This window comes from Papilio polytes, unplaced genomic scaffold (assembly GCF_000836215.1).
Source record: "Papilio polytes unplaced genomic scaffold, Ppol_1.0 DF823980.1, whole genome shotgun sequence".
Lineage (NCBI taxonomy): Eukaryota > Metazoa > Arthropoda > Insecta > Lepidoptera > Papilionidae > Papilio > Papilio polytes.
In genome coordinates, this window is record NW_013525224.1 from 1,177,486 (window position 1) to 1,200,637 (window position 23,152).

The 23,152-nt window shown below is 33.6% G+C and overlaps 4 protein-coding genes across 4 annotated transcripts in view; 2 read left to right on the forward strand and 2 right to left on the reverse strand.

Moving 5' to 3' along the window:
• The first annotated feature begins 170 nt into the window (after nucleotides 1–170).
• LOC106101471 (protein maelstrom homolog) lies at nucleotides 171–8,735 on the forward strand. The gene is made up of 13 exons (XM_013280712.1): nucleotides 171–279; nucleotides 409–610; nucleotides 1,727–1,820; nucleotides 2,047–2,154; nucleotides 2,549–2,695; nucleotides 3,193–3,420; nucleotides 3,846–4,009; nucleotides 4,840–4,983; nucleotides 5,498–5,560; nucleotides 6,170–6,248; nucleotides 6,552–6,605; nucleotides 6,978–7,052; nucleotides 7,870–8,735. The coding sequence occupies exons 2-13, from the start codon at nucleotides 482–484 to the stop codon at nucleotides 7,917–7,919; spliced, it is 1,335 nt and encodes a 444-aa protein (XP_013136166.1). The 5' UTR covers nucleotides 171–279; nucleotides 409–481; the 3' UTR covers nucleotides 7,920–8,735.
• A 1,614-nt stretch (nucleotides 8,736–10,349) lies between these two features.
• On the reverse strand, nucleotides 10,350–11,935 carry LOC106101528. Its single transcript, XM_013280781.1, has 4 exons — nucleotides 11,790–11,935; nucleotides 11,224–11,382; nucleotides 10,935–11,064; nucleotides 10,350–10,662 (listed from the first exon to the last, which is right to left on the reverse strand). The coding sequence occupies exons 1-4, from the start codon at nucleotides 11,910–11,912 to the stop codon at nucleotides 10,409–10,411; spliced, it is 666 nt and encodes a 221-aa protein (XP_013136235.1). The 5' UTR covers nucleotides 11,913–11,935; the 3' UTR covers nucleotides 10,350–10,408.
• Nucleotides 11,936–13,298: 1,363 nt separating this feature from the next.
• LOC106101569 (signal recognition particle receptor subunit alpha) lies at nucleotides 13,299–19,932 on the reverse strand. Its single transcript, XM_013280837.1, has 10 exons — nucleotides 19,710–19,932; nucleotides 19,384–19,636; nucleotides 18,987–19,103; nucleotides 18,541–18,673; nucleotides 16,879–17,023; nucleotides 16,340–16,466; nucleotides 15,964–16,106; nucleotides 15,444–15,599; nucleotides 14,781–14,985; nucleotides 13,299–14,225 (listed from the first exon to the last, which is right to left on the reverse strand). Exons 1-10 carry the CDS (start codon nucleotides 19,824–19,826, stop codon nucleotides 13,795–13,797), a joined length of 1,827 nt encoding a protein of 608 aa, XP_013136291.1. The 5' UTR covers nucleotides 19,827–19,932; the 3' UTR covers nucleotides 13,299–13,794.
• A 363-nt stretch (nucleotides 19,933–20,295) lies between these two features.
• The window catches only part of LOC106101454 (26S proteasome non-ATPase regulatory subunit 1), a 3,561-nt gene continuing 704 nt past the window's right edge, over nucleotides 20,296–23,152 (forward strand). Inside the window, exons 1-2 of the mRNA XM_013280691.1 lie at nucleotides 20,296–20,956; nucleotides 21,317–23,150. Of these exons, the coding sequence (XP_013136145.1) occupies nucleotides 20,437–20,956; nucleotides 21,317–23,150 (2,354 nt within the window). The 5' untranslated portion in view covers nucleotides 20,296–20,436. The remainder of the gene's footprint in view (nucleotides 20,957–21,316; nucleotides 23,151–23,152) is intronic.

Consider the following 23,152-nt stretch of genomic DNA (forward strand, 5'->3'; position numbering starts at 1 on the left):
CAGAGGCAATAATGTAGAGCCATGATAATGCACGACCAAATAATCCGTGTACAAGCAATGGGTTTTTACGGTTATATCCTCTTTGGTTAACATTAACATTATCGGTTTTTAAAGACTTGTAGTAATTTTTACGTTTTTCTTAAAAAAAAAACGACTTATGGTGGAATTTTTGTGTATGTTTTGTTTTGGGAAACTAATATACGGTTTACACTTGGCCAGTACAGTTAGACAATCGCAGGCTAGGCGGGGATTGTATGGAATCATTAGTGCTCAGCGCTGGTTAGTATTTTGACTATGTCAGTTGAATGTCAGTCCAGTTTCACTGTCCTCTCCATAAATATCTATGGGGGAACCCCGGAATACCTGGCAACTCGCGTTTGTTAATAAATTGATTTATTGTCTTTTTAGAATTGGTTCGACCGTTACCTGTCAAAATCTCACAGTGATAAGATACTTTTATATTATTATTTGAATTGAAAAAATGCCGAAGAAAGCACCCAGAAACGCCTTTTACTTTTACATGCTTGATTTTAAGAAAGAACAACTTGAAAAGGGAATAAATTATGCAAATTTGGGTGAAATTGCAGAAGCTGCCGGTCCCTCCTGGAAGGTAATGTATATTCATTTTTGTATAATGTAACGTATTTCATTATTATTAAATTTAGGAATAATGATCTTAATCTATATCTTGTAATTCAAATACAGAATTATTCACTTCACTATAAAATACCTACATGACATCTGGTTTATTGGTAAAATCATCAAATCATCATGTATCCTTATGTTTATTTTGCATATACCATACATACAAATGTGAATAATATACCATCATTATTATGTTGTAATGTTTTTATAGTCCAAAGAAGCTTCCTATGTATATTTAATTTATTTCTTGAAAAAGCAAATTGCCACAATAAGATTCAATACATTGGGAAAAAGAGATACAAAGAAAATAGAATTTCATATGGTTTAAACACTTCAATATTTGTTTAATCAAAATTTATGTTTCTTTAAAATAACAAATAACAATTGGGCACTATCCTCACCCTCTGACTTGTAAGGCACCTAACCAAAACTACTAAAAATTAAATTATTTTTCTACTAACAATGCTGATTATTTTCAATAAAGTTTACACTCAAAGGTAAACATGAAATTGTGATCTTAAGTTAGAGAATATAGTTTCCGAGTTACATGTTATATTAGACTGCTACCCCACCCCGAGCACATGGTTGGCTTGTGAACTGTAAGCATTTTCTTAAATAAGTAAAGTGGTTGACTATGGCCTAGTCACCTCTTAGTTAGGGTATTCTCTGAGCCCCTCGGTGGGGATGTATAATGAGCTGATGATGATGTTGATGGTGAAAACTAATGATTTCTTATAAACAGGGGGGATATATTCCCAAGGTTGATTTAGATACTTAAATAGATAATTATTCTACAATAATGTCAATTTGGAAATAATTGCCCATAATAAAGGGTTAAAATAATCATCATCAACATCATCTCCTTATCCTACTCCTGTAGGGTCGGCGCAACAGGTTTTTGTCCTCCACATAACTCTATCATACGTCATCTCAGTCATCACTCCCTTTTTGATCATGTCACAATCCATCCATCGCTGCCTAGGTCTACCTCTACCAATAAAGGCTTAAAAGAATCTTAGCAACTAAAAGATGACAAATCTGATTTTATTAGTTGACTTTCAGTTTTTATGTTTGTAATCAGGTGGTGCCAGCTAGTGTCCGCTCAAAGTATGAAGCTATGGCGAAACAAGCTAAACAGAAGAATGGTGCTCCTGTTGCAAAATATACATCCACAGGTAAGTAAACCTTTATGTTTTATTAATTAACTAAAATTCGCCCATTTATTTTAATCTGTAGCATCTAAAATGTTACAATAAATATTGTCAAATCTATTGAAATAGTTGTAATATGTCTCTGTGTAGGATAGAATTCAAGAAAAGCATTTCCATATCGAAAACAGTTACATTTCTCATGATCTAATATATAACCTTTTTCATATGTTAACTATTTCCTATGTCCTAGGTATACCACTATCTCAGATTGAACACCAAGAGAGGGAAATGCGAGAAGCACAAGAATATGAACAAGAAGATATTAAGAACATTGTGACTTATAGCCACATGAAAGGAAGTAAGTTACAATTACAATTTTAATACATTGTACGAATACTGCCAGCCGATAATCTATGTTCCTCCTGGGGGGGGATGATCCAGGGGGAAGGAAAACAATAAGGAGGCTAGTATTAAAAATTTATTCCAAAGAAGTTTAACAAGCTGATAAAATGCTTTATAAAAATTGACTTGAATCTAGTCTCTTAGTCATGGATTGTAATTATGTTTCTTTTACAATTTTCAATACAAGTAGATAGTAGCTTTTGGCCGCTTTGCATAATTAATAAAATACTTTATAGCCTATGTGTTCTTCCAGACTTCTACCTTTTTTGAGATGTAAAGTGACAAATATTCTATCAAATTTTAGCATTTATTTTAGTATGTTTGTTTAAATGTATTGTTGTTTATTTAAGCTTTGCTGACGGATGTTTTTTACGTAATGGATGTGAACTATTACTGCAAAGTCAACGACAGTCATTACCTTATTGGAGAATGTTCAATGCTGCGATTCAGTTTGGCCGGAGGTATTGAGGAGACCTATCATAAGATTATTAACCCAGGTAAGATAGTAACTCTATTTGTTGTTTGTATTGTTTGTCTTTAAAATATCTGGTTACTTATCTTTTGATATAAGTATGTAACAATTCGTTCTTTCATTGTAAAGTTCAATAATTTCTTGTCACATTAAATTATTTCTGTTACAAGGGACAGTTAAATTTCAATATAAAGTGATCCATAACTACATTGAGGTTATTTATAAGATTCATTTTGATTTCTTTCCAAACATTTTTTTTCAATACTGAATTTTAAATGATAATACAAATTAGAAATGTGAAAATCATAAACTGATTCAAAATATCAGCTCACATAACTTTGAATCATTGAGCTATGGCTCAGCAACTAATTAAAGACTCACAGCTCAATGCAATGATATAACTCAATTCATATTAATTAAGCTGATCTTCGAATCAGTTCGCTGATCTACTTCATCTAGCAAGTGAGCTGATTGGTAGCTCAATTTATTATCTTACTAATGGTTACTAACATTTATTTTCAGGTTTCATACCAACTGGTTATGCAAATGATGTGAAACTCAGTTGTATAGAGAATGGTTTGGAAAGGCCGGATGAAAGTAAACCCCGGAGTGACTATCTAGAGATTCAGGCTCACCTGTTAGATTATTTACAGAAAGGCAACCATAGTAAAGTTGTACGGCCAATATTTACGATGCCTGAAAAAGTGACGCCTATTCGGGATTTCTTCAGACAACTGTGTAGCCGGAGTTGTGAGTAAAATGTGTTTTTTACAATGAAACTTGTGTGTGTGTGTATGTAACACTTGTGTGGACAATGTTTTGATAGTTTAAAAACTGAATAATGCTTTTTAATACAATGTAGATTCAAAAGTATAGTGAAATAGAGCTATCTTTTTGTTGATTTAAGGCTTTTCCCTGTATTACTTTTATAGATAATTGGCATAAAAAAAAGGTAGATGTCATAATTTCAATATGAACTACTTCAATGTGAATTAGTTTTAAAAATTAAAAAAAAAAAACTTAATAACTGACAAGTTTTTGTTAAAATTATCAATTTGAGTCTCTTATGATAGTAATTATGTTTGTTTTGCGCATTTCTTTAAAACTTTCAATTAGAACATTTGTAGTGGGATTAAAAAATCCTCTTTGTAATGATAATTCTTGTTTATTTCCAGCGGAGGATGATTCAGTATACCGTATATACAGGCTGGATACTCTGTTTTACAACTTGATCAATTCAGTAAAGACAAGAACTGACGAAGGCTTCCCGAAGGAGTCTCTGGCACTGACACAACTCCGAAAGGATCTTTTCAAGTATACACTAGGACTGGGATGTGAGGTACATCTTAATGAATATTATAAACTAGCTGTTCCGGTGCGGCTTCATCCGCATGAATTTATAAAAATCTAATTGTCAAATTCTTAATTGCAAATTGCTTCCTTAATGTTGCAAACCTTGCTTCCTTAATGCTGGCAGCTTGTAGTTAATGGTCTTTTTCCTGTAGGAAGGTTATTTTCCAATTTATTTGCTTCCTAAGTTTAATAGCATGAAAATATATAGCCTAAAGCGTGTCGTAAGTGTAGGGCTTTTTATTAAAGAATGAATTATTCAAAAATATGCTGTGATTGCAGACATCCTGTGCTACAAAATATTGTGTGTTTACGCTTTATTATATTAGTATAGATAAATAATAATTACAAAGCTATTAGATCAGTTGTGGCAAACATTTTTGCTTAGAGGTGCCATCTTTTTAAATAAATATGTTTAACGCGATCTTAGATATGCCAGCAAAGAAAAAGTACACGTGTAAAAATATTGTTCACTGTCTCGTCTATATATTATTTGAATGTCTTCTTTGTGGACATTTCATCATCATCACCAGCTCACTATATGTCCCTCCCATAGGCCTTAGTCAACTATGCTGGCCCACTGTGGATTGACTTCACACATATCTTTGAATTTCTTCGCCGATATGTGCAGGCATCACGATGTTTTCCTTCACCGTAAGAACGTCGGGTAAATTATGTACATATGAATATTCGAAAAATCGAAAATTACATTGGTGCGGCGGGATTCGAACCCAAGACCTGTAGATTACAAGTCAAGTGCTTAAACCACTGAACCACCGACGCTCAATTGACTGATGTAAATTAGTTCGTGTATTGCAGTACCACGAGGGGACGGAGAAGACAGTGGAGTGCAGCTCGTACCGCATCAAGTGCTGGTCCTTCACGGTGCTGGACGGCTGCTGCGCGCTGGCTGGCGTGGAGCCGGTGCCCGGCAGGCATGTGCCGCATGGCTGTGATATTGAAGTAAGTCATACTAGCTGTCGCCCGTGACTTCGTCAACTGAAGTAAGTAGCCTATTCTTCCAGACTGTCTACATCTATGCTGAATTTTATTAAGATCCGTCCAGCCGTTTAGGCTACAAATTCTAACATCCATTTATCTACATTTTTGCATTTATAATATTAGTAAGATATGTCAATTTCACCTAAATCTTCTTAATATTACAAATGGATGGATGGATGTTTGTTAGAGTTTTTTTGCATAAACTTCTAAAAGGATCTCGATGAAATTTAGAATAGATGCGAGGATAGTCCGGAAGAACATAGGCTATTTTAAAAAAAAATACTTAATACCCTGTGTTCTTTAAGGCTATGTTCTTTGTCAATTTTCAGTAAGATTCTGTTGAGTTGTTCTGAAATTATGTAACAATTATCCTTATAAACTTTACCTCTTGTAATATTAAAAAAACTGAATTTCAACAAAAATGTGTATATCATAATATTTGAAATGGATATATAATATAGAATTATTGTTGCAGGGTATATACGCTCTCCAGGAGCAGAAGAGGGGCCGCTTGCCGCCCAGCGTTGCAGGGTTTGCGGTAAATATTCATTTATATGTTACTAGTTTTCGCCCGCGACTCCGTGTAGAATTAAAGTAAACAAAAGCAAGTAGCCTATGTTCTTCCAGACTATTCTCTATGTCTACACCAAATTTCATCGAAATCCTTTCAGTCGTTTATGCTACAAACTAACATCCATCCACTTTCTTTCACATTTATATTAGTATGATAGTATGATTTTTCACCAAAGTACTCCAAATTATCGTAAATTAAGGGTGTCAGACAATAGTCAATGTCTGTCTACTGCGGGTATACTTCTTACATAATCTTTGAATTTCTTCATAGATGGCTTAAAACAATTTTTTTCTTTCATTTGTGAACTATAATTTTTAACTAAAAAAAAAATCTTAAAGGTTTTTTATTTTATTAATAACTAGCCTTAGTCTGCGATTATGTCTGCTGGGAATTAAAAGACACAAAAATAAGCCTATGTGTTCTTCAAGACTGTCCTTTACATCTGCAAAATTTAATCAAGACAAGACAAGTTTAGGCTATAAACTGTCAAACATCCAATTATCCAAACTTCAGTATTTATAATATTAGTAAAATTATCAAAATACTAATATTAATAATTAATAATTGTTACAGGAACCATCTTCATCAAATACTTCCACAGTGAATGAATCACTCCTCGACTCCACTACCAGCAGTGTCACCGAAGGAGGAGGTGAGAGAAATTACTTATTACCACTTTTCAAAAGTAGAGATATATAAAATATATATCCTATGTCATTTGGTACTAAATAGGCTTTTTATCGGTAAAAAAAATAAAAAAACACTCCAGTAGTTTTAGAGTTTATTAAGCACAAATAAAAATGATTTTTTGTTGCGAATGTTAATTTTTTTATGATTATCTTGATTTTTTTAAAAAATTTATAGCTTTTGTCTGAATAAGTCTTAGAATAGTATATAGAATATTATTTATTTCCAATATTCTATGTTTAATGTGTTTTTTTTTATAATTTTTCAGCTAGGAAAAAAGAAAAGAGAGTTCATGTGCCATTGCGGATGCCGAAGACAGATTGTAAGTATTTTAAGTTATAATAATATGAAAATAACTAGCTTTAGCCCGCGACTCCGTCCGCGTGGAATTAAAAAAAAAACAAGTGAGTAGCCTATGTTTTCTGCCAGACTATCCTCTACTTCTATGATAAATTTCATCAAGATCCATCCATTCTTCAAACTTTCGCATTTATAATATCAGTAAGATATATTTACTTTAAATGTAATTTTATTGACTTCAAATTCAATATTTAATAAAAACTTAGTTAATTATACTTATGACTTAAATATATGTATTTTTTAATATGTATTATAAGCAAATCTATACTAAGGAAATCTCAAAGTGACTTTCCCGATGATAGATTTATAGGTTTTTTCATTATCTTTTTTATAGATTCTCACATGATCCGAGCAGCGCCCGCTCTCACAGAGTCAAACTTTCCCAGTTTAGTTGCAGGACATGGCAGAGGTAAGAAATTTATTTATTTACTAACTATCGGGATTTTCCGTCCGCGTGGAATTAAAAAAAAAAGTTCGATAGTGGTAGAGCCCGCTTTAACATCTTAGCACGAATGGCCGACTCGCCTAGTAATACCACGACCACACACAAGATAGGCGTGAAGTGGAAGCAATTCCGCGTTTCGTCTGATGAGTGTGGTGCCGAAGGCCTAATTTAAGTCCCTTTCTCCTTACCACCCTTTTCTTATAAGGAGAGGATGGGAAGGGGAAGTGCATTTGACGGTGGAGGAGATGCATAGAAAGGGGAAGTGTCCTCTCTATGTGCGTCTTCTTCTCCGTCAGATAAGGGTAAGCAACGCATCCGCTACTGCGGATGTTTATGGGCAGCGGTCTCTTCGCCATATTGGCGAAATCAGGTGGCCGGTTGCTCGTTTGCCACCTCATGTTATAAAAAAAAGTAGCCTATGTTTTTTTCTAGACTATGCTCTACATCAAACAAACAACAAACATCTAAACTTTCGCATTTATAAACTTAGTAAGAAGTAAGATATAAATAAGATAACCAAATGGATTGTTGTTTTTTTTTTCGTTTTAAATTAATTTTTTTTTCGCCAGCTATAATCAGACATATCAATTTTGTTCAGTTTAGTAAACTGTTGTAACTACATGGAATATAAAGATTTTTTTCTTTCTATTTTTAAAAACTAATCTGTGTTCTTCCAGACTTTGCCTTACATTTTTGTCAAATCTAATTGAGTTCTGTTGAGCAATAATGGAGCAAAACATCCATCCATCCAAACTGTATTAATAAAGATGGTATATTTCAGGTCGCGGCAGCCTCTCCAACAGTATGAACCGGCTCAAGCTTGATAATTAAATATACTTGGAAAGAAGAAGAAGATACTTCAGAAGAATATACTCTAAATCTTCTTTCGTGATTCTTTTGGTGAAACAGACTAAATATACGACTTTATAGTGTTTAAAAAATGAACCTGGTATTATTTGGACCAGTTTGTGAAGTGTTAGTGATATTAGTGTTATATAAATGTGGGCTCATAAAGATTATATATGTAAGTATAATTATATTTTTATATTTATAGATTGCATATAGTTATTTGCGAAAGCGGAACGAAATAGAAACGAACTCGATTTTAAACAAACTATGATATCTAGGTTTAAAAATTTAAATTTATTGTGATTTCTTTGTTAAATATTCACTTTTTTTTCGTATTTTTTGCTTCGATTCCGGTCCGCTTTCGCGGTTATGTGTTGTTTTTTTCTTATTCTTAGTAATTGACGAACATAGCAATTTGATTGTTATGCTTTATGACAGTTAACTTTGGCTTAGTTGTTAACTTAGGGTAGTCTTTGAGTCCCTTAATGGAGACATAGTAAGCTAATATTTCCATTAAAAACAATTACCGTTATTATGGGAATTTTGCAATAAGTATATTGTGTCATAAGTGTAGGGTTTATTTTATCTTACTAATATTATAAACTCGAAAGTTTAGATGGATGAATAGACTTTACAGTTTGTTGCCTACATGACTAAACCGATTTCGATTAAATTTGGTATAGATGTGGACGATGGTCTAGAAGGCTACTAAGGCACATAGACTCACTTTTGATTTTTTTAATCCCACGCGGATGGAGTCGCGGGCGAAAGCTAGTTATAAATATGCTTAAAAAATGTACAATGATTGCTGACATCCTACATAACAAAGAAGTGTTAAACACAAAAACACTCTTTACTATCTTACTAATATTATAAATGTGAAAGTTTAGATAGATGGATGTTTGTTAGAGTTTGTAGCCTAAACAGCTAAACGGATCTCAATGAAATTTGGCATACATGTAGAAGATAGTCTGGAAGAACACATTGGTTACTTGGTTTTGTTTTTTTTTAATACCACGCGGACGGATTCGCGGTCAAAAGCTAGTATTAATATAAATAGATTAGTTATAAAACAAGTAAGCTAAAGAAATTCTGATAATGTTCTTTAAGAGACCAAATACTAAAAAATCTTACTAATGTTATAAATGCGAAAGGTTAGGTTGGATGTTTGTTAGAGTTTGTAGCCTAAACTGCTGAACTGATGTTAATGAAATTTTGCACAAATGTAGAGGATAGTCTGGAAGAACATAGGGTACACACTTTGTTTTTTTTTTAATTTCACGGAGACAGATTCACGGTCAAATGCTGTATTTAATACATATGTCATGGCAATCTATGGTCAGTCTAAGTAACAAAAAATGTTTAGTAAATTATATGCAATCTATAAAAATATACATCTAAAGTTAATTCATAAGTTCTGTTGACCTCATTTAAGTTTCTAAATGATTGTAATTAAACTTTCATGTGATTTAATTCACTATTCTTTTTTCTAAAGCTGTTTTTGAAACGGTTTCTTTAGTGTATAAGTTGTTAAGTGATGTTTTTGTAATCTGTCGTTTTTTGACATTTGTCATGTAATTGTAAGACATTGTTTTTTAATTATAATCTTTGTTGTGGTAAAGCCTACCTCTATTGTTTAGTTTTTTTTAATTAAAAATATTGAAATTTTTTTTTAGGTTATAACACTTGATATTCCTCTATCAATGTTAATATTATAAGAATAAGCCAAAATATAGATAATAACATGTAATAGACTTTTTTTTAACCCAGTTCCTGAAATAATTATATTATAGAGAAATTTATTTTATTTATTTATTGATTTAAAGTCACTCAGCACATGAGCTGATCTTCCGTGGCCGTTTGAAAATAGATAGCACTAACTAATACATTTTATAAGTACAGAATGATATACATAATAACAAACTCCTCCTTCATTACAGAAACAAGTCATTCTCGATAAAACATTGACAGAGAATATCTTAGATTACAAACAAAAATTCCAAGGAGTATTTCAACACTTCCATTCTGAAAAGATAGTTTTTGTCCACTTGCTTATATGATTGAAAATTACATTCTTTTGCTGACTGTATACCAACAAATCAGTTGTTAAATAAACTAGTTTAATGTAGTAAACCATTACAATAGAACCTCAATAACTCAAACCTCGCTAACATAAAACCTCTATAACTTCAAAAAATAATGTGTTCCCTTCCCATCAGAGCCCTAAACCTCTTTAACATAGACCCTTGATAACTTAAAACCTCTATAACTTAATATTGTGTTTCCCTTGGGCTTTAACCTCTACTGTATTACTAAATTATACATAAAAAGAATTATATGTTTTTTAATTTCCAATTTAATCTTTTTCTGGCAATAGAAAAGGAAAGGATATGAATAAGAAAAAGTCTCAAATTATTATTTACTCGTTTTACTCTAGAAATGGGAAGGCTTTGAAAAGATAACATGTTAAATTATTTTACACTCTGTACGTGTTCTTCTTTCGAATTCTCATTGACTGTTTCAAGCTTGATCTTCTCTTCGTTCTTGTCATCTTCTGTGACATCAGAGTCCGGTTCTTGAGGAGTTTCAATGTCTTTTATGATAGTGGTCTCTGGTGTCATTTTTGTCACAGAATATAAAGTTATGTGTCCATTCTGCTCGCTGAGTTCCTCTTTGATGTCAACTATAGCACTTCTGACGAGAAGTATGACATAACACTGGAATACTGGAAAGGTAAAAAGCTTACTTTTAACATCGCCATATCTATTCTTTAGATGTACTTATTTTTTTTTTCTATAATAATAAATTGAATTTGACGAGAAAAAGTCGTTATTAATGGTTACTGAAAACAGCCATATTGTAGTCTGAGAATTTCTCAAATTCCATACTTAGGGACTAACTTAAGCACCAATTATTGATTATGAGTGTCAATTGTCTTAGGATTCCACCAATCACTAGGCTACGGCTGTTCATAACTTTTGTATATTCAACACTTACCAAAATTTACAATAATATTGATCTTTGTGAGAAGAGTAACGGCGGCGATGACCATAGAGTAGACGAGTACAGAGGCGACAATCGCCGCCATGCCAAAGTACATATAAGTCCGCAGTAGAACTATGTCTTTCTAAAAACATAGGCAAACTGTTCAAAATTTATTAAAAAAGACATTAGATAAATCATTTTTTTTTTATTACATACACCAATATTATTAAATTAGCCTAGGAGGGGTGGCATTGTCAAAAACCAAGGTCCATTTTATACCGTAATATCACAGTATTCTTACCCGATAGATAGCACACAAAAGCAGCATGTTGAAGGCGAGCTCTGTGCCGTATGCCAGCGTGCCGATCACCTTGGATCCCTCATCGTCCAGGATTACCTCCTGTACCGCCATCAGCGGCGGCGTGATGCCCCCGTCCGCGGTACCCACTAGAGATAACATCTGTAAACGTTAATGTGGACTTACACTGATGAAACAAATATTTTTTAATTGAGTAAAACGACGACATTCTTTTGTACAAGTTTTGCGATAGTAGAAATCCACATTTACAAGACTTCTTAACTGGAACAATTGGGCAAACTTTTTGTTAACTTTTGCAACAAGGTGGGAAAAACTCGTTCTATAATTGAAAAAAAATCTAAGCTTAATTGTTTTTAAACTATACAAAACATTTAATAAGCTAAAAATATATTACAGCGTATTTGACTTAAATCTATGCTCTAAAATTGACCTAACTAAATGCAATTAAAAACTAATATCAGCCTTGTTGAGAATCGAACCGGCAACTACAAACTACTAGTTAAATAATCAACAAATAACTAATTAAATCTAAAAGTTGTAAATCTTACCGATATAAATATGTTAAAATAACCAGTTATTAAGACACCAGTCCGTATCGGCGCGAAACAGCAACAAGTGTCCAATTTAAAGGTGAGTATAGCAGTTTTCACATTATCGTATAATTTCTCCATCTTTCTTCAACAACGAGCACCCACTGGCGCACGGTAACTAAGCGAGTGATATCCCAAATATATGAAAACTCGACATAATAAGGATGCGCCTAATCAAAAGGTCGAATAAAAATTTTAATTGTTACATATGGCTTGTACAATGTCATAATATTGTTCTATTGTAACTATAAAAGCGACTATTTTTAGATCTAGAGAGATACAAACAGTAGGCTTTAACTGAACAACCGTACTGTACAGTTAAAACTTGGCAAAACTGATATCTTCTTATCACGTTTGCGAGAACGTTTTTATAATATCTTCGATTTTTATATTTGTTGGTGTACTTTACGGCCACTAGGGCACTGCATCACGATATGAAAACATCTCAAATGTCCTTGATGGACCCCCCCCCCCCTCTGTACAATAAAACTGATAGTTAAAATTTTCCCTACACACGTAATTTTATTTAAAACGTGTGAGTAAACATAAATAAAACTTCACATTCTCATATAAATCATTTATTCAGTAAATAAATGGTAGCAAAGGTAATTAATTGTTCCTAACTTTTATTTTTTACAAATCGCTCATCCGTCCATATTCAACAAGTAAATATTTTTTTTTTAAATTAAGATAATCCAGAGTACAAAGGTGAAACAAAATGGCCTCTGAATCTGAAGGCCTTTTATAGATTAATTCATTCAGTGTTGTCATTTACAATAAAAAGTGATTTCTGCAGCTGAAAAGCGCCGCCCAAGTAGGGGGTTATCTTAACATCTCACAATGACAAAGGTATCGTAGATGCTGTTATATGTGACTTTTGTTGTAAATAAATGATGAAAGAAATTTATCCCAGTCTGATAGACACGTAGATTAACTAAAAAGTTAAAATTTTATATTCTTTTCATGATGCAGATAAATAAAAATTAAATAAAACGTCATTGAAAATATATTTATTTAACCAAAAATAAAATTATGAAATATGACAATGATACTATCGTAAATATTAAAGCATATGGAATCGATTTAACATATTTTATGTTAATATTTTGCTAATCTTTTTAATAAAAAAATCCCTGTAACAATCTTTTAATAAGAAACAAATATGTAAATAAACGCTTTTATTTAACAAAGTAACCATTACCATAAGAATTTGATTTTTTTTGTAAAAATTAATACAATAACTTCACAAGTAATATTTTATAGGCACATATATTTGATAATTATTCTGTAGATTAAGGGCGTAGCTAACTTAAAACATACTTAGTGTACATTATTGTAAAAGAAACATTTTTTTATTAATTTTCTTTACTTTTTACAGCTTTCTAAGCTTATTAATTTGACAATTTTTCGGTATCCATTTTACAAAAGATATAAATTTTTTAAAACAGTCGACAATAAAAAACACAACACTAACAATTTCTCAACATGCCAAGTTAATTATCGATAGATTTCACATCACTGACAACTGTCAATTTGAAAGCCACTTTTGACGAGTGTTGCCATTTGTTATTTATTTTTTATTATATTGTACTTTAATAATTATAATCAGCCAAGAACATCAAATCTGTTAAGAGATATCGGTTAGTTATGTAAGATGTGTAAAACTTGACAGCTAAAGTAGAAAAGAAACTTTAATAAATTGAAGAATTAGACATTACTGAATAAAATCTTAATTACAAGTAGCTTATCTGTCAGATAAAACTTTAATGTAATAACGGCCTATCCCACCACTGGCTGATAGAGCTTAAAAATGACGTCACTGTCAGATAAGGTAACAAAATCAGATATTTTCATAATTTTAAACGGTGGATTTTTATCAGAAAATTTATAATTTGGTGGGACAGGCCCTTGGTAATTTCAGTATGTACATTGTATTCAGGTTGTAGCTACGCCCTTTGGTCCCTTACTTCATCAAAGCGCGTACAACCGCACCCGGATTTAGTGCTTTTAAATCAGTGTAAGTCTGCCCTGTGCCGACAAAAACTATCGGCTGACCCGTTATATAAGTCATAGATATGGCCGCGCCTACTTTATCATCAATTGTATCGAATTTAGTGAGCACTATCCCGTCTATAACGTGTGGGTCGTTTGTAGCGCTGTGGTCTGCGAGGGCTTGGTTGAATTTGACGAGCTGGTCCACAGCCTCGTTGCCCACGAGGGCTTCTCCGACGAAGAGTACCAGGTCAGGTTGGTTGACGGTGATCAGCTTGGCGAGGGCCCGCATCAGGGGCTCGTTGTCCTGCATCCTGCCCGCCGTGTCCACAAGAACCACGTCTATTTTAGAATCCGCCGCGTAACGGATCGCCTCCATCGCTATACCGGCCGCGTCTTTACCTGAAATCGGTTAAATTATTACTATTAATTTATATTTAGTATACGATAAAATAAATGTCTTGTTAAAATCTACACAATACATAAAAATGTCTTTATATTGTTAAATAACCTAAAAAACCGACCGGCAAGTACTAATAGAGAACAGCGCCATCTATTGACTACGTTGTAAAATACATAGACTGTAAAACTTATGTTTATTTTATAACAATAGATGGAGCTTATAATAATTTTGCAAATCAGAAAGTAACTACGCCTATATCTATACCAATTTTATAAAGAGGAAAGATTTGTATTTTTGTATGAATTGAAATCACTCAAAAACCACCGAGTCGACCAACACCGGACCAATTTCAAAAATTTTCTCACCATTAAAAAACTATTTTACCGGTGAGGAATATAAAATATATTTTTGCTTTTTAATTTTTAAATCATTTATAGTATGCAAATTTTAAAATTTCTTTCACCAATAAATAGCTACGCTATCGAATAAAACGTATAGAGGGTTTTTTTAACTTCATACTGTCAAAGTAACTAGCATTATTGAAATATACATACCATATCCTTTTTCATAGAGATGTACCATACGGCGCGCGTGCGCGGCGTGCGGGTGCAGTGCGTCGAGCCGCCGCACGTGCGTGCGCAGCTGCTCCACCGCGCCCGCACGGAACGTGTCGCACGCCGCTATCAGCACCGACAGATCGTTCTCTAACAACCAGAAGCAGATCTTCGCGAGGTTAGTCGATTTACCTACACCGTTCACCTGGAAATTAAATAAAAGTCAAATGTGAGATAGATGGCGTTGTAAGTTAAGTTTAATTGTCCGATAGATGGCGTTGATTTAAATTTTTTGAATGGTTTATCTAATATTCGGTATGTTTGTATCGTAATTATTTGTATTGTAACTGTTATGTATGTACGCTGTTTGTTTTTTAAATAATAATATTAATTGATTAAATAAGTTAATTTCAGGGGATTTCAAGACAAGTCTTTAATAATGCAATTATAAAATATAAAAGAATATTGACTTCAAGACAAAATTTACCTTCTTTAGATACATTTTTAATAAGAATTCAAAATTTGCTGGTCAATTTTTAATTTTGAAAAAGGGGATATCAAACTGCTATTTGGTTAATAATCGGAGTAATCCAATATTTTTGAAGTTGGTTAAAACTGATTCATGGGTTTTTACATATTTTAATGTAGAATGATCGTATTTACCCCACAAAACGTCATAACGTATGGCCGCCCCTCCTGTTTAGCATGCATACAGTCACGCAAGATGTCCACACGTCGTTTCGGCGACAGGATTTGCACGAGGGACTCCGTCAACGTGGCGCGGACTGTCTTAGCCACGGACTCGAATGTACCGAGAACCTAAAAAAATAATATATGGAATATAAAAGCGCCTGTAAAATTTTACATAGCAAAAACATTGTGACATAATATATTAGCGCCTGTTAATTATTACATAGCAAAATCTCAATACAAAGTTTGCAAAGGGGCCATATCTAAAAAATTTCAACGCAAATTAACAAAATTTTATCTAAATTAAACATTAATGAATGATTTTGTTATAATCAATAAACTTTAGAATTCAACAAATGTAAGCGTATCATTTCCTTACTGTTAATATGTAATGACAGTAAGACATAGTTACAGATGGAAGATTTGAATAAAGATTTTTTTAGAAAATCTTGAATGAAATAAAAAAAACATGTTATTAGAAGCATAATCTGACCTTGCCCTCCAGTTTGGTAGCGACGGAGTCACACAGCTTGTTGGCGATGTCTGCAGCCACGTTTTTACCAATAAGATGGTCTCGCAGCTTGTCCAGTACTGGACGCATTGTTTCTGAAGTCAATGCCTTCGAACCTACTAGACCTGGAAAAAAATTCCATTTAAGAAAGAATATATAAAAAGTTTTGCGGTTATATATTATTTAAAAATTATGAAACGAGAGTACTTTCAATTTTAATATTTGTAAAAGTAATAACACAAAATCTCTACAAAACTGGTTTTATTTAGTTTTAGTTGTTGTAATATTTGTGCAAAAAGTATTAAGTAAATTAAATAAAATTTCTTTAAAAGAATTTATTAATTCTTTGATATTTTACCTTTAAACAAGCTGAACATCCCGCCAGACTTCTTAGCGGTTGGCTGCTCATTTTCCTCTTCATCCTCGCTGCTGCTGTAATCTGACTCCTCCAGGTCCTTGATAGCACCAGCCATTTGACCCACAATCTGGAAAATGGAATATTTTTTATTTATTTCCTATAGAAAAACATAATCCTTTATGTCTTTAACATGCAAAAAGAATTATCTAATTCTATTGTATTGCTAAAGTAGCTAGTAAAAGAAACGCATTATAAATCTTTACTAATATTATAAAGAGGAAAGATTTGTATTTTCGTATGTATTGAAATAACTCAAAAACTACAGAGTCGATTTCAAAAAATCTTTCACCAATGAGCTATGTAATTTATTGGTTTTTAATTTCAGGACACGAAGTCGCGAGCAACAACTGGTATGTCCAAATTGCTTATAACCACATAGTGGGAAACTATACCCAAGAGTGGGCAATTTAGGTAACTGGTGGGTTTTTTAATATTTTTGTTTTGTTTATATTTTTTTTTTGATGGTTATTATTTTTTACCTGTGTATCAGGTATAATATCATTAGGCACAGCATCCTTGTCGGTTGTATACTCGAGGGTGGGCAGATCCCGGGAGCCGCCACCCAGCTCCCACACGCGGGGCTTCTTCACGCGATCCACCGCTTTAGGACTCTTAGGAGACTTTCTATAACAACAACCACATCTGAGATTAGAGACAAATGGATTCTATGAAGGAATATAAATTGAATCACCTAAGACGAGTTCATGGAAGAAGGGTGTTTTGTGGAGGTCAATGTCAAGTAATATATTAGACCAGTATTTCTCTAAATGGGCCACCGTAAACCAAAATTAGAGGTCCAATTTGTATATGAAGACTTTAACTGCTTTTGAACCTTGAAGACATGCCAATAGGTGCATTATGTTAACTACCAAAATTATAAAAATCAACTAAAATAATTAAGAAATACTACTATATTTTTGGATAAAAATTTTCTCAAGGTGAACCAAACCCTCAAATGGTGGTACCGAAACAAGTACTATTTTGAAAGGGGTCCATGACAAAAAAATAATATTTATTAGAGCACCAAATCGCATAATAGAACCCTAAATCATCGTAAGTTACGTGTTCTTTGAGTTCAAAGTCCATTTGATATAACTTAAGTACTGTAACAGGTTTATCAACCTAACCTTCAAGTAAGGCCAAGTACTTATACTCTAGATTGCTTGCTAATGGAATTAAATGAAATCTTATAATGATAAATACTTTTAAACTAAGATAAAAAAGATAAGATACATTAATGTGCAAATTCAGAATAATAGGCAATGTTACTAATATAAATGCAAAAGATTAGGATGGGTGTTTGTTAGTTTATAGCCTTAAAGGCTGGACGAATGTTGATGAAGTTTGGCATAGACGTAAAGCGTAGTCTGGAAGAAAACATAGGATATTTTCTTTTGTTATTTTTTAAATCCACGCGGACAGAGTCGCAGGCGAAAGCTAGTCATAGTATAAATACATAGCCATATTATAACTGAACAGTGTCCAAATAAAGATGCCAAGGCAATATTGATTGATAAAATTATAGTAAAGAAATTCTTATTTCAATATTATAAATGCGAAAATTTAAAAAAACGAATTTTACTATACAATTTCGCAACGGCGTAATGGACCTTGATGTAATTTGTTACATATGTAGAACATACTCTGAAATACATAGGCTACTAAGTTTCTCAAAACCTTGAATCAACGCTAACAAACATCCATCCAAACACGCATTTATAATATTAGTAAGAAATAAGATGAGAAAGAGATTGATGGTGTGAAAGATGACATGATGAAGGGAGTGATGACTGAGATGATGTATAGACGTGGAGGACAAAAACCTGTTGCGCAACTACAGGAGTAGGATAGAGAAGATGATGAAATAAGATAAAACTGTATAAGTCATTGGTACAGTCCTGGCTAGATATAGACAGAAGATGACATATTTGTTAAAGATTGGAGGCGAGGTGAATGGAAAACGATCGATTGCGAAGTGAAAAAATATATTTCTTTTTACATATCTATAGATTGTCATATATCAAAAAAAGAACAAGTCAAAAATAAAAATACAAAAAGTGTTCAATGTCTTAAAAGTTGTATGTTATAACCTTATTTCTTAACAATAGTATTAATGTTAAATGAATTTCAAATTAACTTACTTGATCTCCTTCTTGTTTTTGGAGGCAAGTTTCTGCGCCAACTTAGCTCTGTTAGCCGCAATCACATCATCCTCCTGCTCTGAATACTCCTCCACCTTGCCATTAGTAAGATTCTTTGATTCAACTATTTTTACTGAAATGCAACAGAAAATATTGTCAATTAGCATGTTTATGGAATAACTATCATAGCTTCGCGACTTTCTCCGCATGTTATTATAAATTAGTGCAAAACATAGCCTATGTTACTCAGTGATAGCATTTCAATAGTAAATGAATTTTACAAATTGGCACAGTAATTTTTGAGTTATTGCAATACAAAAAAAATATATAAATCTCTCCTCTTTATTATATTAGTATAGATTTCTTTTATTATTCTAAAGAGGGTGAACTGCTCCTCTCTGGTGATTTATTCATATTTATTCAAGACAGTAATCATTAAAACTTACCGGATTTCTTATTTTTCTCATCTCCTTTCCTCTCTATCATAGATGCAACAGTCTTCTTAGATTTCTGAGAATCCTCAAAGGTTCTCATTTGTTTTGGAATTTTAGCTTGTGACTTGGCTGTAAAATATAATGTAAAGACATAAGAGAAAGTAAATAATTGACAGTGAGGTATACTTCTTTTGATATGTAAAATTTCCAAGTTAGATGTTATTTACTGTAAGTTTGGATTGATGTATGGATGTTACTAAGATACTCTAGATTAGATCAGGATAAATTTGGATTGGATATCAGTGTTAGAAGCAAAGACCCACTTTTTTACACTATAGATTATTCTAGGTGTTTACTCATTTTTTGTTAATTTCACGTAGATTCGGTCCCGAAGAATAGTTAAACTTACCCCATTTCTCACACTCTTTGAGGACCTTGTCAAAGCACATTTTGAACTCATAGTCAGAGTTATAACGACCAGTCTGCAGCTCATTTTTGTACTTGTCTCTAAACTCCAAGTGAACATCGTTCAAGAACTTATCCACGTACGACAACTGCAGTATACGCTGATACGCTACCACGAACACTAATTCAAACTCATTATCGAGTTTATATTGTAATGTTAATGAATTATGATTAAATGTATTGTTCCCTGTTCTCTCCTGCAAATAAAAAATTGTAAAGTAAAGAGAGATCTTAGTTAATAATTTTATTGAAGGGCTTCTGAGAACTTACTTGCAAAATTACACTTCGTATTAGAGCGTTTACGGATGGCGAGAATATATCGCTGGTACTCTGGAAACACCATAGCACTATACCACCTTTACTGAAGATGCTGAATAAGTCGAGCATTTTGGATAAGTATCGTAAAGTTATTTGTAAGTTGTAACAGATTGCTAAGTAGCTACGTAGTATGAGTTGGTGCAATATGCAAATTGCAAAATGTCAAACGAGTTATGACTTGTGACGAATGACGTTAACATTTGTGTTGCTTGTATGAAGTGCAGTGACTCCTGTGCTGTAAATTAAATACATTGATTGATGAAGCACTTACTATTTTAACATTTAGGTAAAATGGTATTTTTAAAAAAAATTGTATCGCCTATATTATTATAATAAGTTTGATTTGACTTTACTGTAATAAACATTTTATTTTTTCAAAATTCTTGTCTATACCCAAATCCAATGCTATTTTGTTTTAGTTTTCCTGATTTTTGCTATCAATATCTTCAACAACCAATCATAATCTAGAATCATCGTAGCCTCAACTCCTTATTGGTTATAAATGCAATACGCAATTTACATTATACAGTGAGAGCAGAGTATAGTGAATTGCCTATGGTGGATGGACAAAACGAAACGAATTTGTCAAATCATCCCAGCTTACAAAAAGAATTTAGTTTGTAACAAGAAAAAGGGATCGCTGTGTATTCGAAAAAGTTAAAACAGAAATTAAACCAAAATGAATATCACATCAGCTGCAGGGATTATATCCCTGCTCGACGAACCGATGCATGAAGTGAAAGAGTTTGCGTTGAAACGATTGGACAATATCGTCGATCAATTTTGGCCTGAAATTTCTGAATCGATAGAGAAGATCGAGATCCTGCATGAAGATAAAGTGTTTTCGCAACACCAGCTTGCAGCATTAGTGGCCAGCAAGGTGTACTATCATTTGGGTGCGTTTGAGGACTCATTGACGTACGCACTTGGTGCTGGTGACTTGTTCGACGTAAATGCAAGAAATGAATATGTTGATACTACAATTGCAAAGGCAATCGACTTCTATACACAGAAACGTAAAGCTTTGTTCGTGGATAACTCAGCGGAAACGATCGACCCTCGGTTGGAAGCCATCGTTAACCGGATGTTCCAGCGATGCCTTGACGATGGACAGTATCGTCAAGCCCTCGGTCTTGCGCTGGAAACTCGCCGCATGGACATCTTTGAAGAGTCCATCATGAAATCTGATGATATATCAGGTAACATTTATTTAAGTTCTTTGTGTTTTGTGAAAAATTTCTTTTTAGTTTGTACAATTTAATTATTTATAAATTTCCACTAAACACATATACAGAGGAACAACAAAATAAACACAATAGATGAATCATTACCATTTTTTTATCATCTCTTGGAATATTTATGTTTAAAATTCTGCAAATGTAATGAAAATGTAAAAGAAATTGATGAATCTATAAATAGATACAAGAAAGACAAATATGGTTGTTACCAAAATTAATTAAGTAATATAGTAGGATTAACTCAGTGTAGTAAATTAGTACTAAAACTTGTTGATATATGTAGTTTTTTTTACTTTTACTCAATTTGTTTTTGTGTTACAGGTATGCTTCAGTACGCCTTCACAGTTGCAATGAGTCTCCTTCAAAATAGAGGTTTCCGCAGCACTGTCCTTCGCTCTCTTGTCGGTTTGTACAGAGGCCTGAATATCCCAGACTATGTAAACATGTGTCAATGTTTAATTTTCCTTGAAGATCCACTGTCAGTTGCTGAAATCCTTGACAAATTAACCCATGGACCACAAGAATCTGTTCTTATGGCATATCAAATTGCCTTTGACTTGTATGATTCTGCCACCCAACAGTTTCTAGGCAGAGTATTGCAAGCTTTAAGAACAACTGCACCAATACCTAGTGCTCTTGGTGGCAAACCTCAACCACAGGGTGGACCCTTCCCAGAGTCTTCCATGGATGTAGATCAGGCACTGCCAACAGAAGAAGCTAAGAAACCAGAGAGAGATATTGAAAGCCTGAATGATGAAGAGAAAGAACACCAAAAAAGAGTTGAAAAATTAATTTCTATTTTAGGAGGAGATGTATCAATAGGTTTGCAATTACAATTCTTAATTAGGTCAAATCATGCAGATATGTTAATTTTAAAGAACACAAAGGATGCAATCAGAGTTTCTATTTGTCATACCGCAACAGTCATAGCAAATGCCTTCATGCATGCCGGAACAACCAGTGATCAATTCTTAAGAGATAACCTGGAATGGCTTGCTAGAGCAACCAACTGGGCAAAGCTAACAGTAACAGCTTCTCTTGGAGTCATCCATAGAGGTCATGAAAATGAATCACTAGCTCTCATGCAGTCTTATTTACCAAAAGAAGCTGGACCATCATCAGGATACTCAGAAGGTGGTGGCTTATATGCGTTAGGTTTGATTCACGCTAACCATGGTGCCAATATCATTGATTATCTTTTAACACAATTAAAAGATGCTCAGAATGAAATGGTGCGTCATGGTGGATGTCTTGGTCTTGGTCTGGCAGCAATGGGTACTCACAGACAGGATGTGTATGAACAGCTTAAATTTAATTTGTATCAAGATGATGCAGTTACTGGAGAAGCTGCAGGTATCGCTATGGGCATGGTAATGCTGGGATCAAGGAATGCAGCAGCTATTGAAGACATGGTGGCATATGCTCAAGAAACTCAACACGAAAAGATCTTACGTGGTTTAGCTGTGGGTATTTCCTTTACCATGTATGGAAGGCTAGAGGAAGCAGATGCCCTTGTGCAACAACTACTGAGAGACAAAGATCCATTGTTGCGACGAGCTGGTTGTTATACTATCGCAACAGCTTATTGTGGTACTGGGAATAACGATTCTATTAGAACTCTACTGCATGTTGCTGTTTCTGATGTCAACGATGACGTACGTCGTGCTGCCGTTACTGCTCTCGGATTTTTGTTGTTTAGAACTCCTGAACAGTGTCCATCAGTGGTGTCCCTGCTGGCAGAGTCCTACAATCCCCATGTCCGTTATGGCGCTGCTATGGCCTTGGGCATTGCATGCGCCGGTACTGGTAACCGTGAAGCCATCGGTCTTTTAGAGCCCATGGTCAAATTTGATCCCGTAAACTTTGTAAGGCAAGGAGCCTTGATCGCCTCTGCAATGATACTTATTCAACAAACTGAGACACTTTGCCCGAAAGTTACTTATTTCCGCCAACTATACGCCCAAGTTATCTCCAACAAACACGAAGATGTCATGGCTAAATTTGGAGGCATTTTAGCTCAAGGTATCATTGATGCAGGTGGACGTAATGTCACCGTATCCCTTCAGAATAGAACTGGACATATGAATATGTTGGCTGTAGTGGGTATGCTAGTTTTCACTCAGTACTGGTATTGGTTCCCTCTGGCTCATTGCTTGT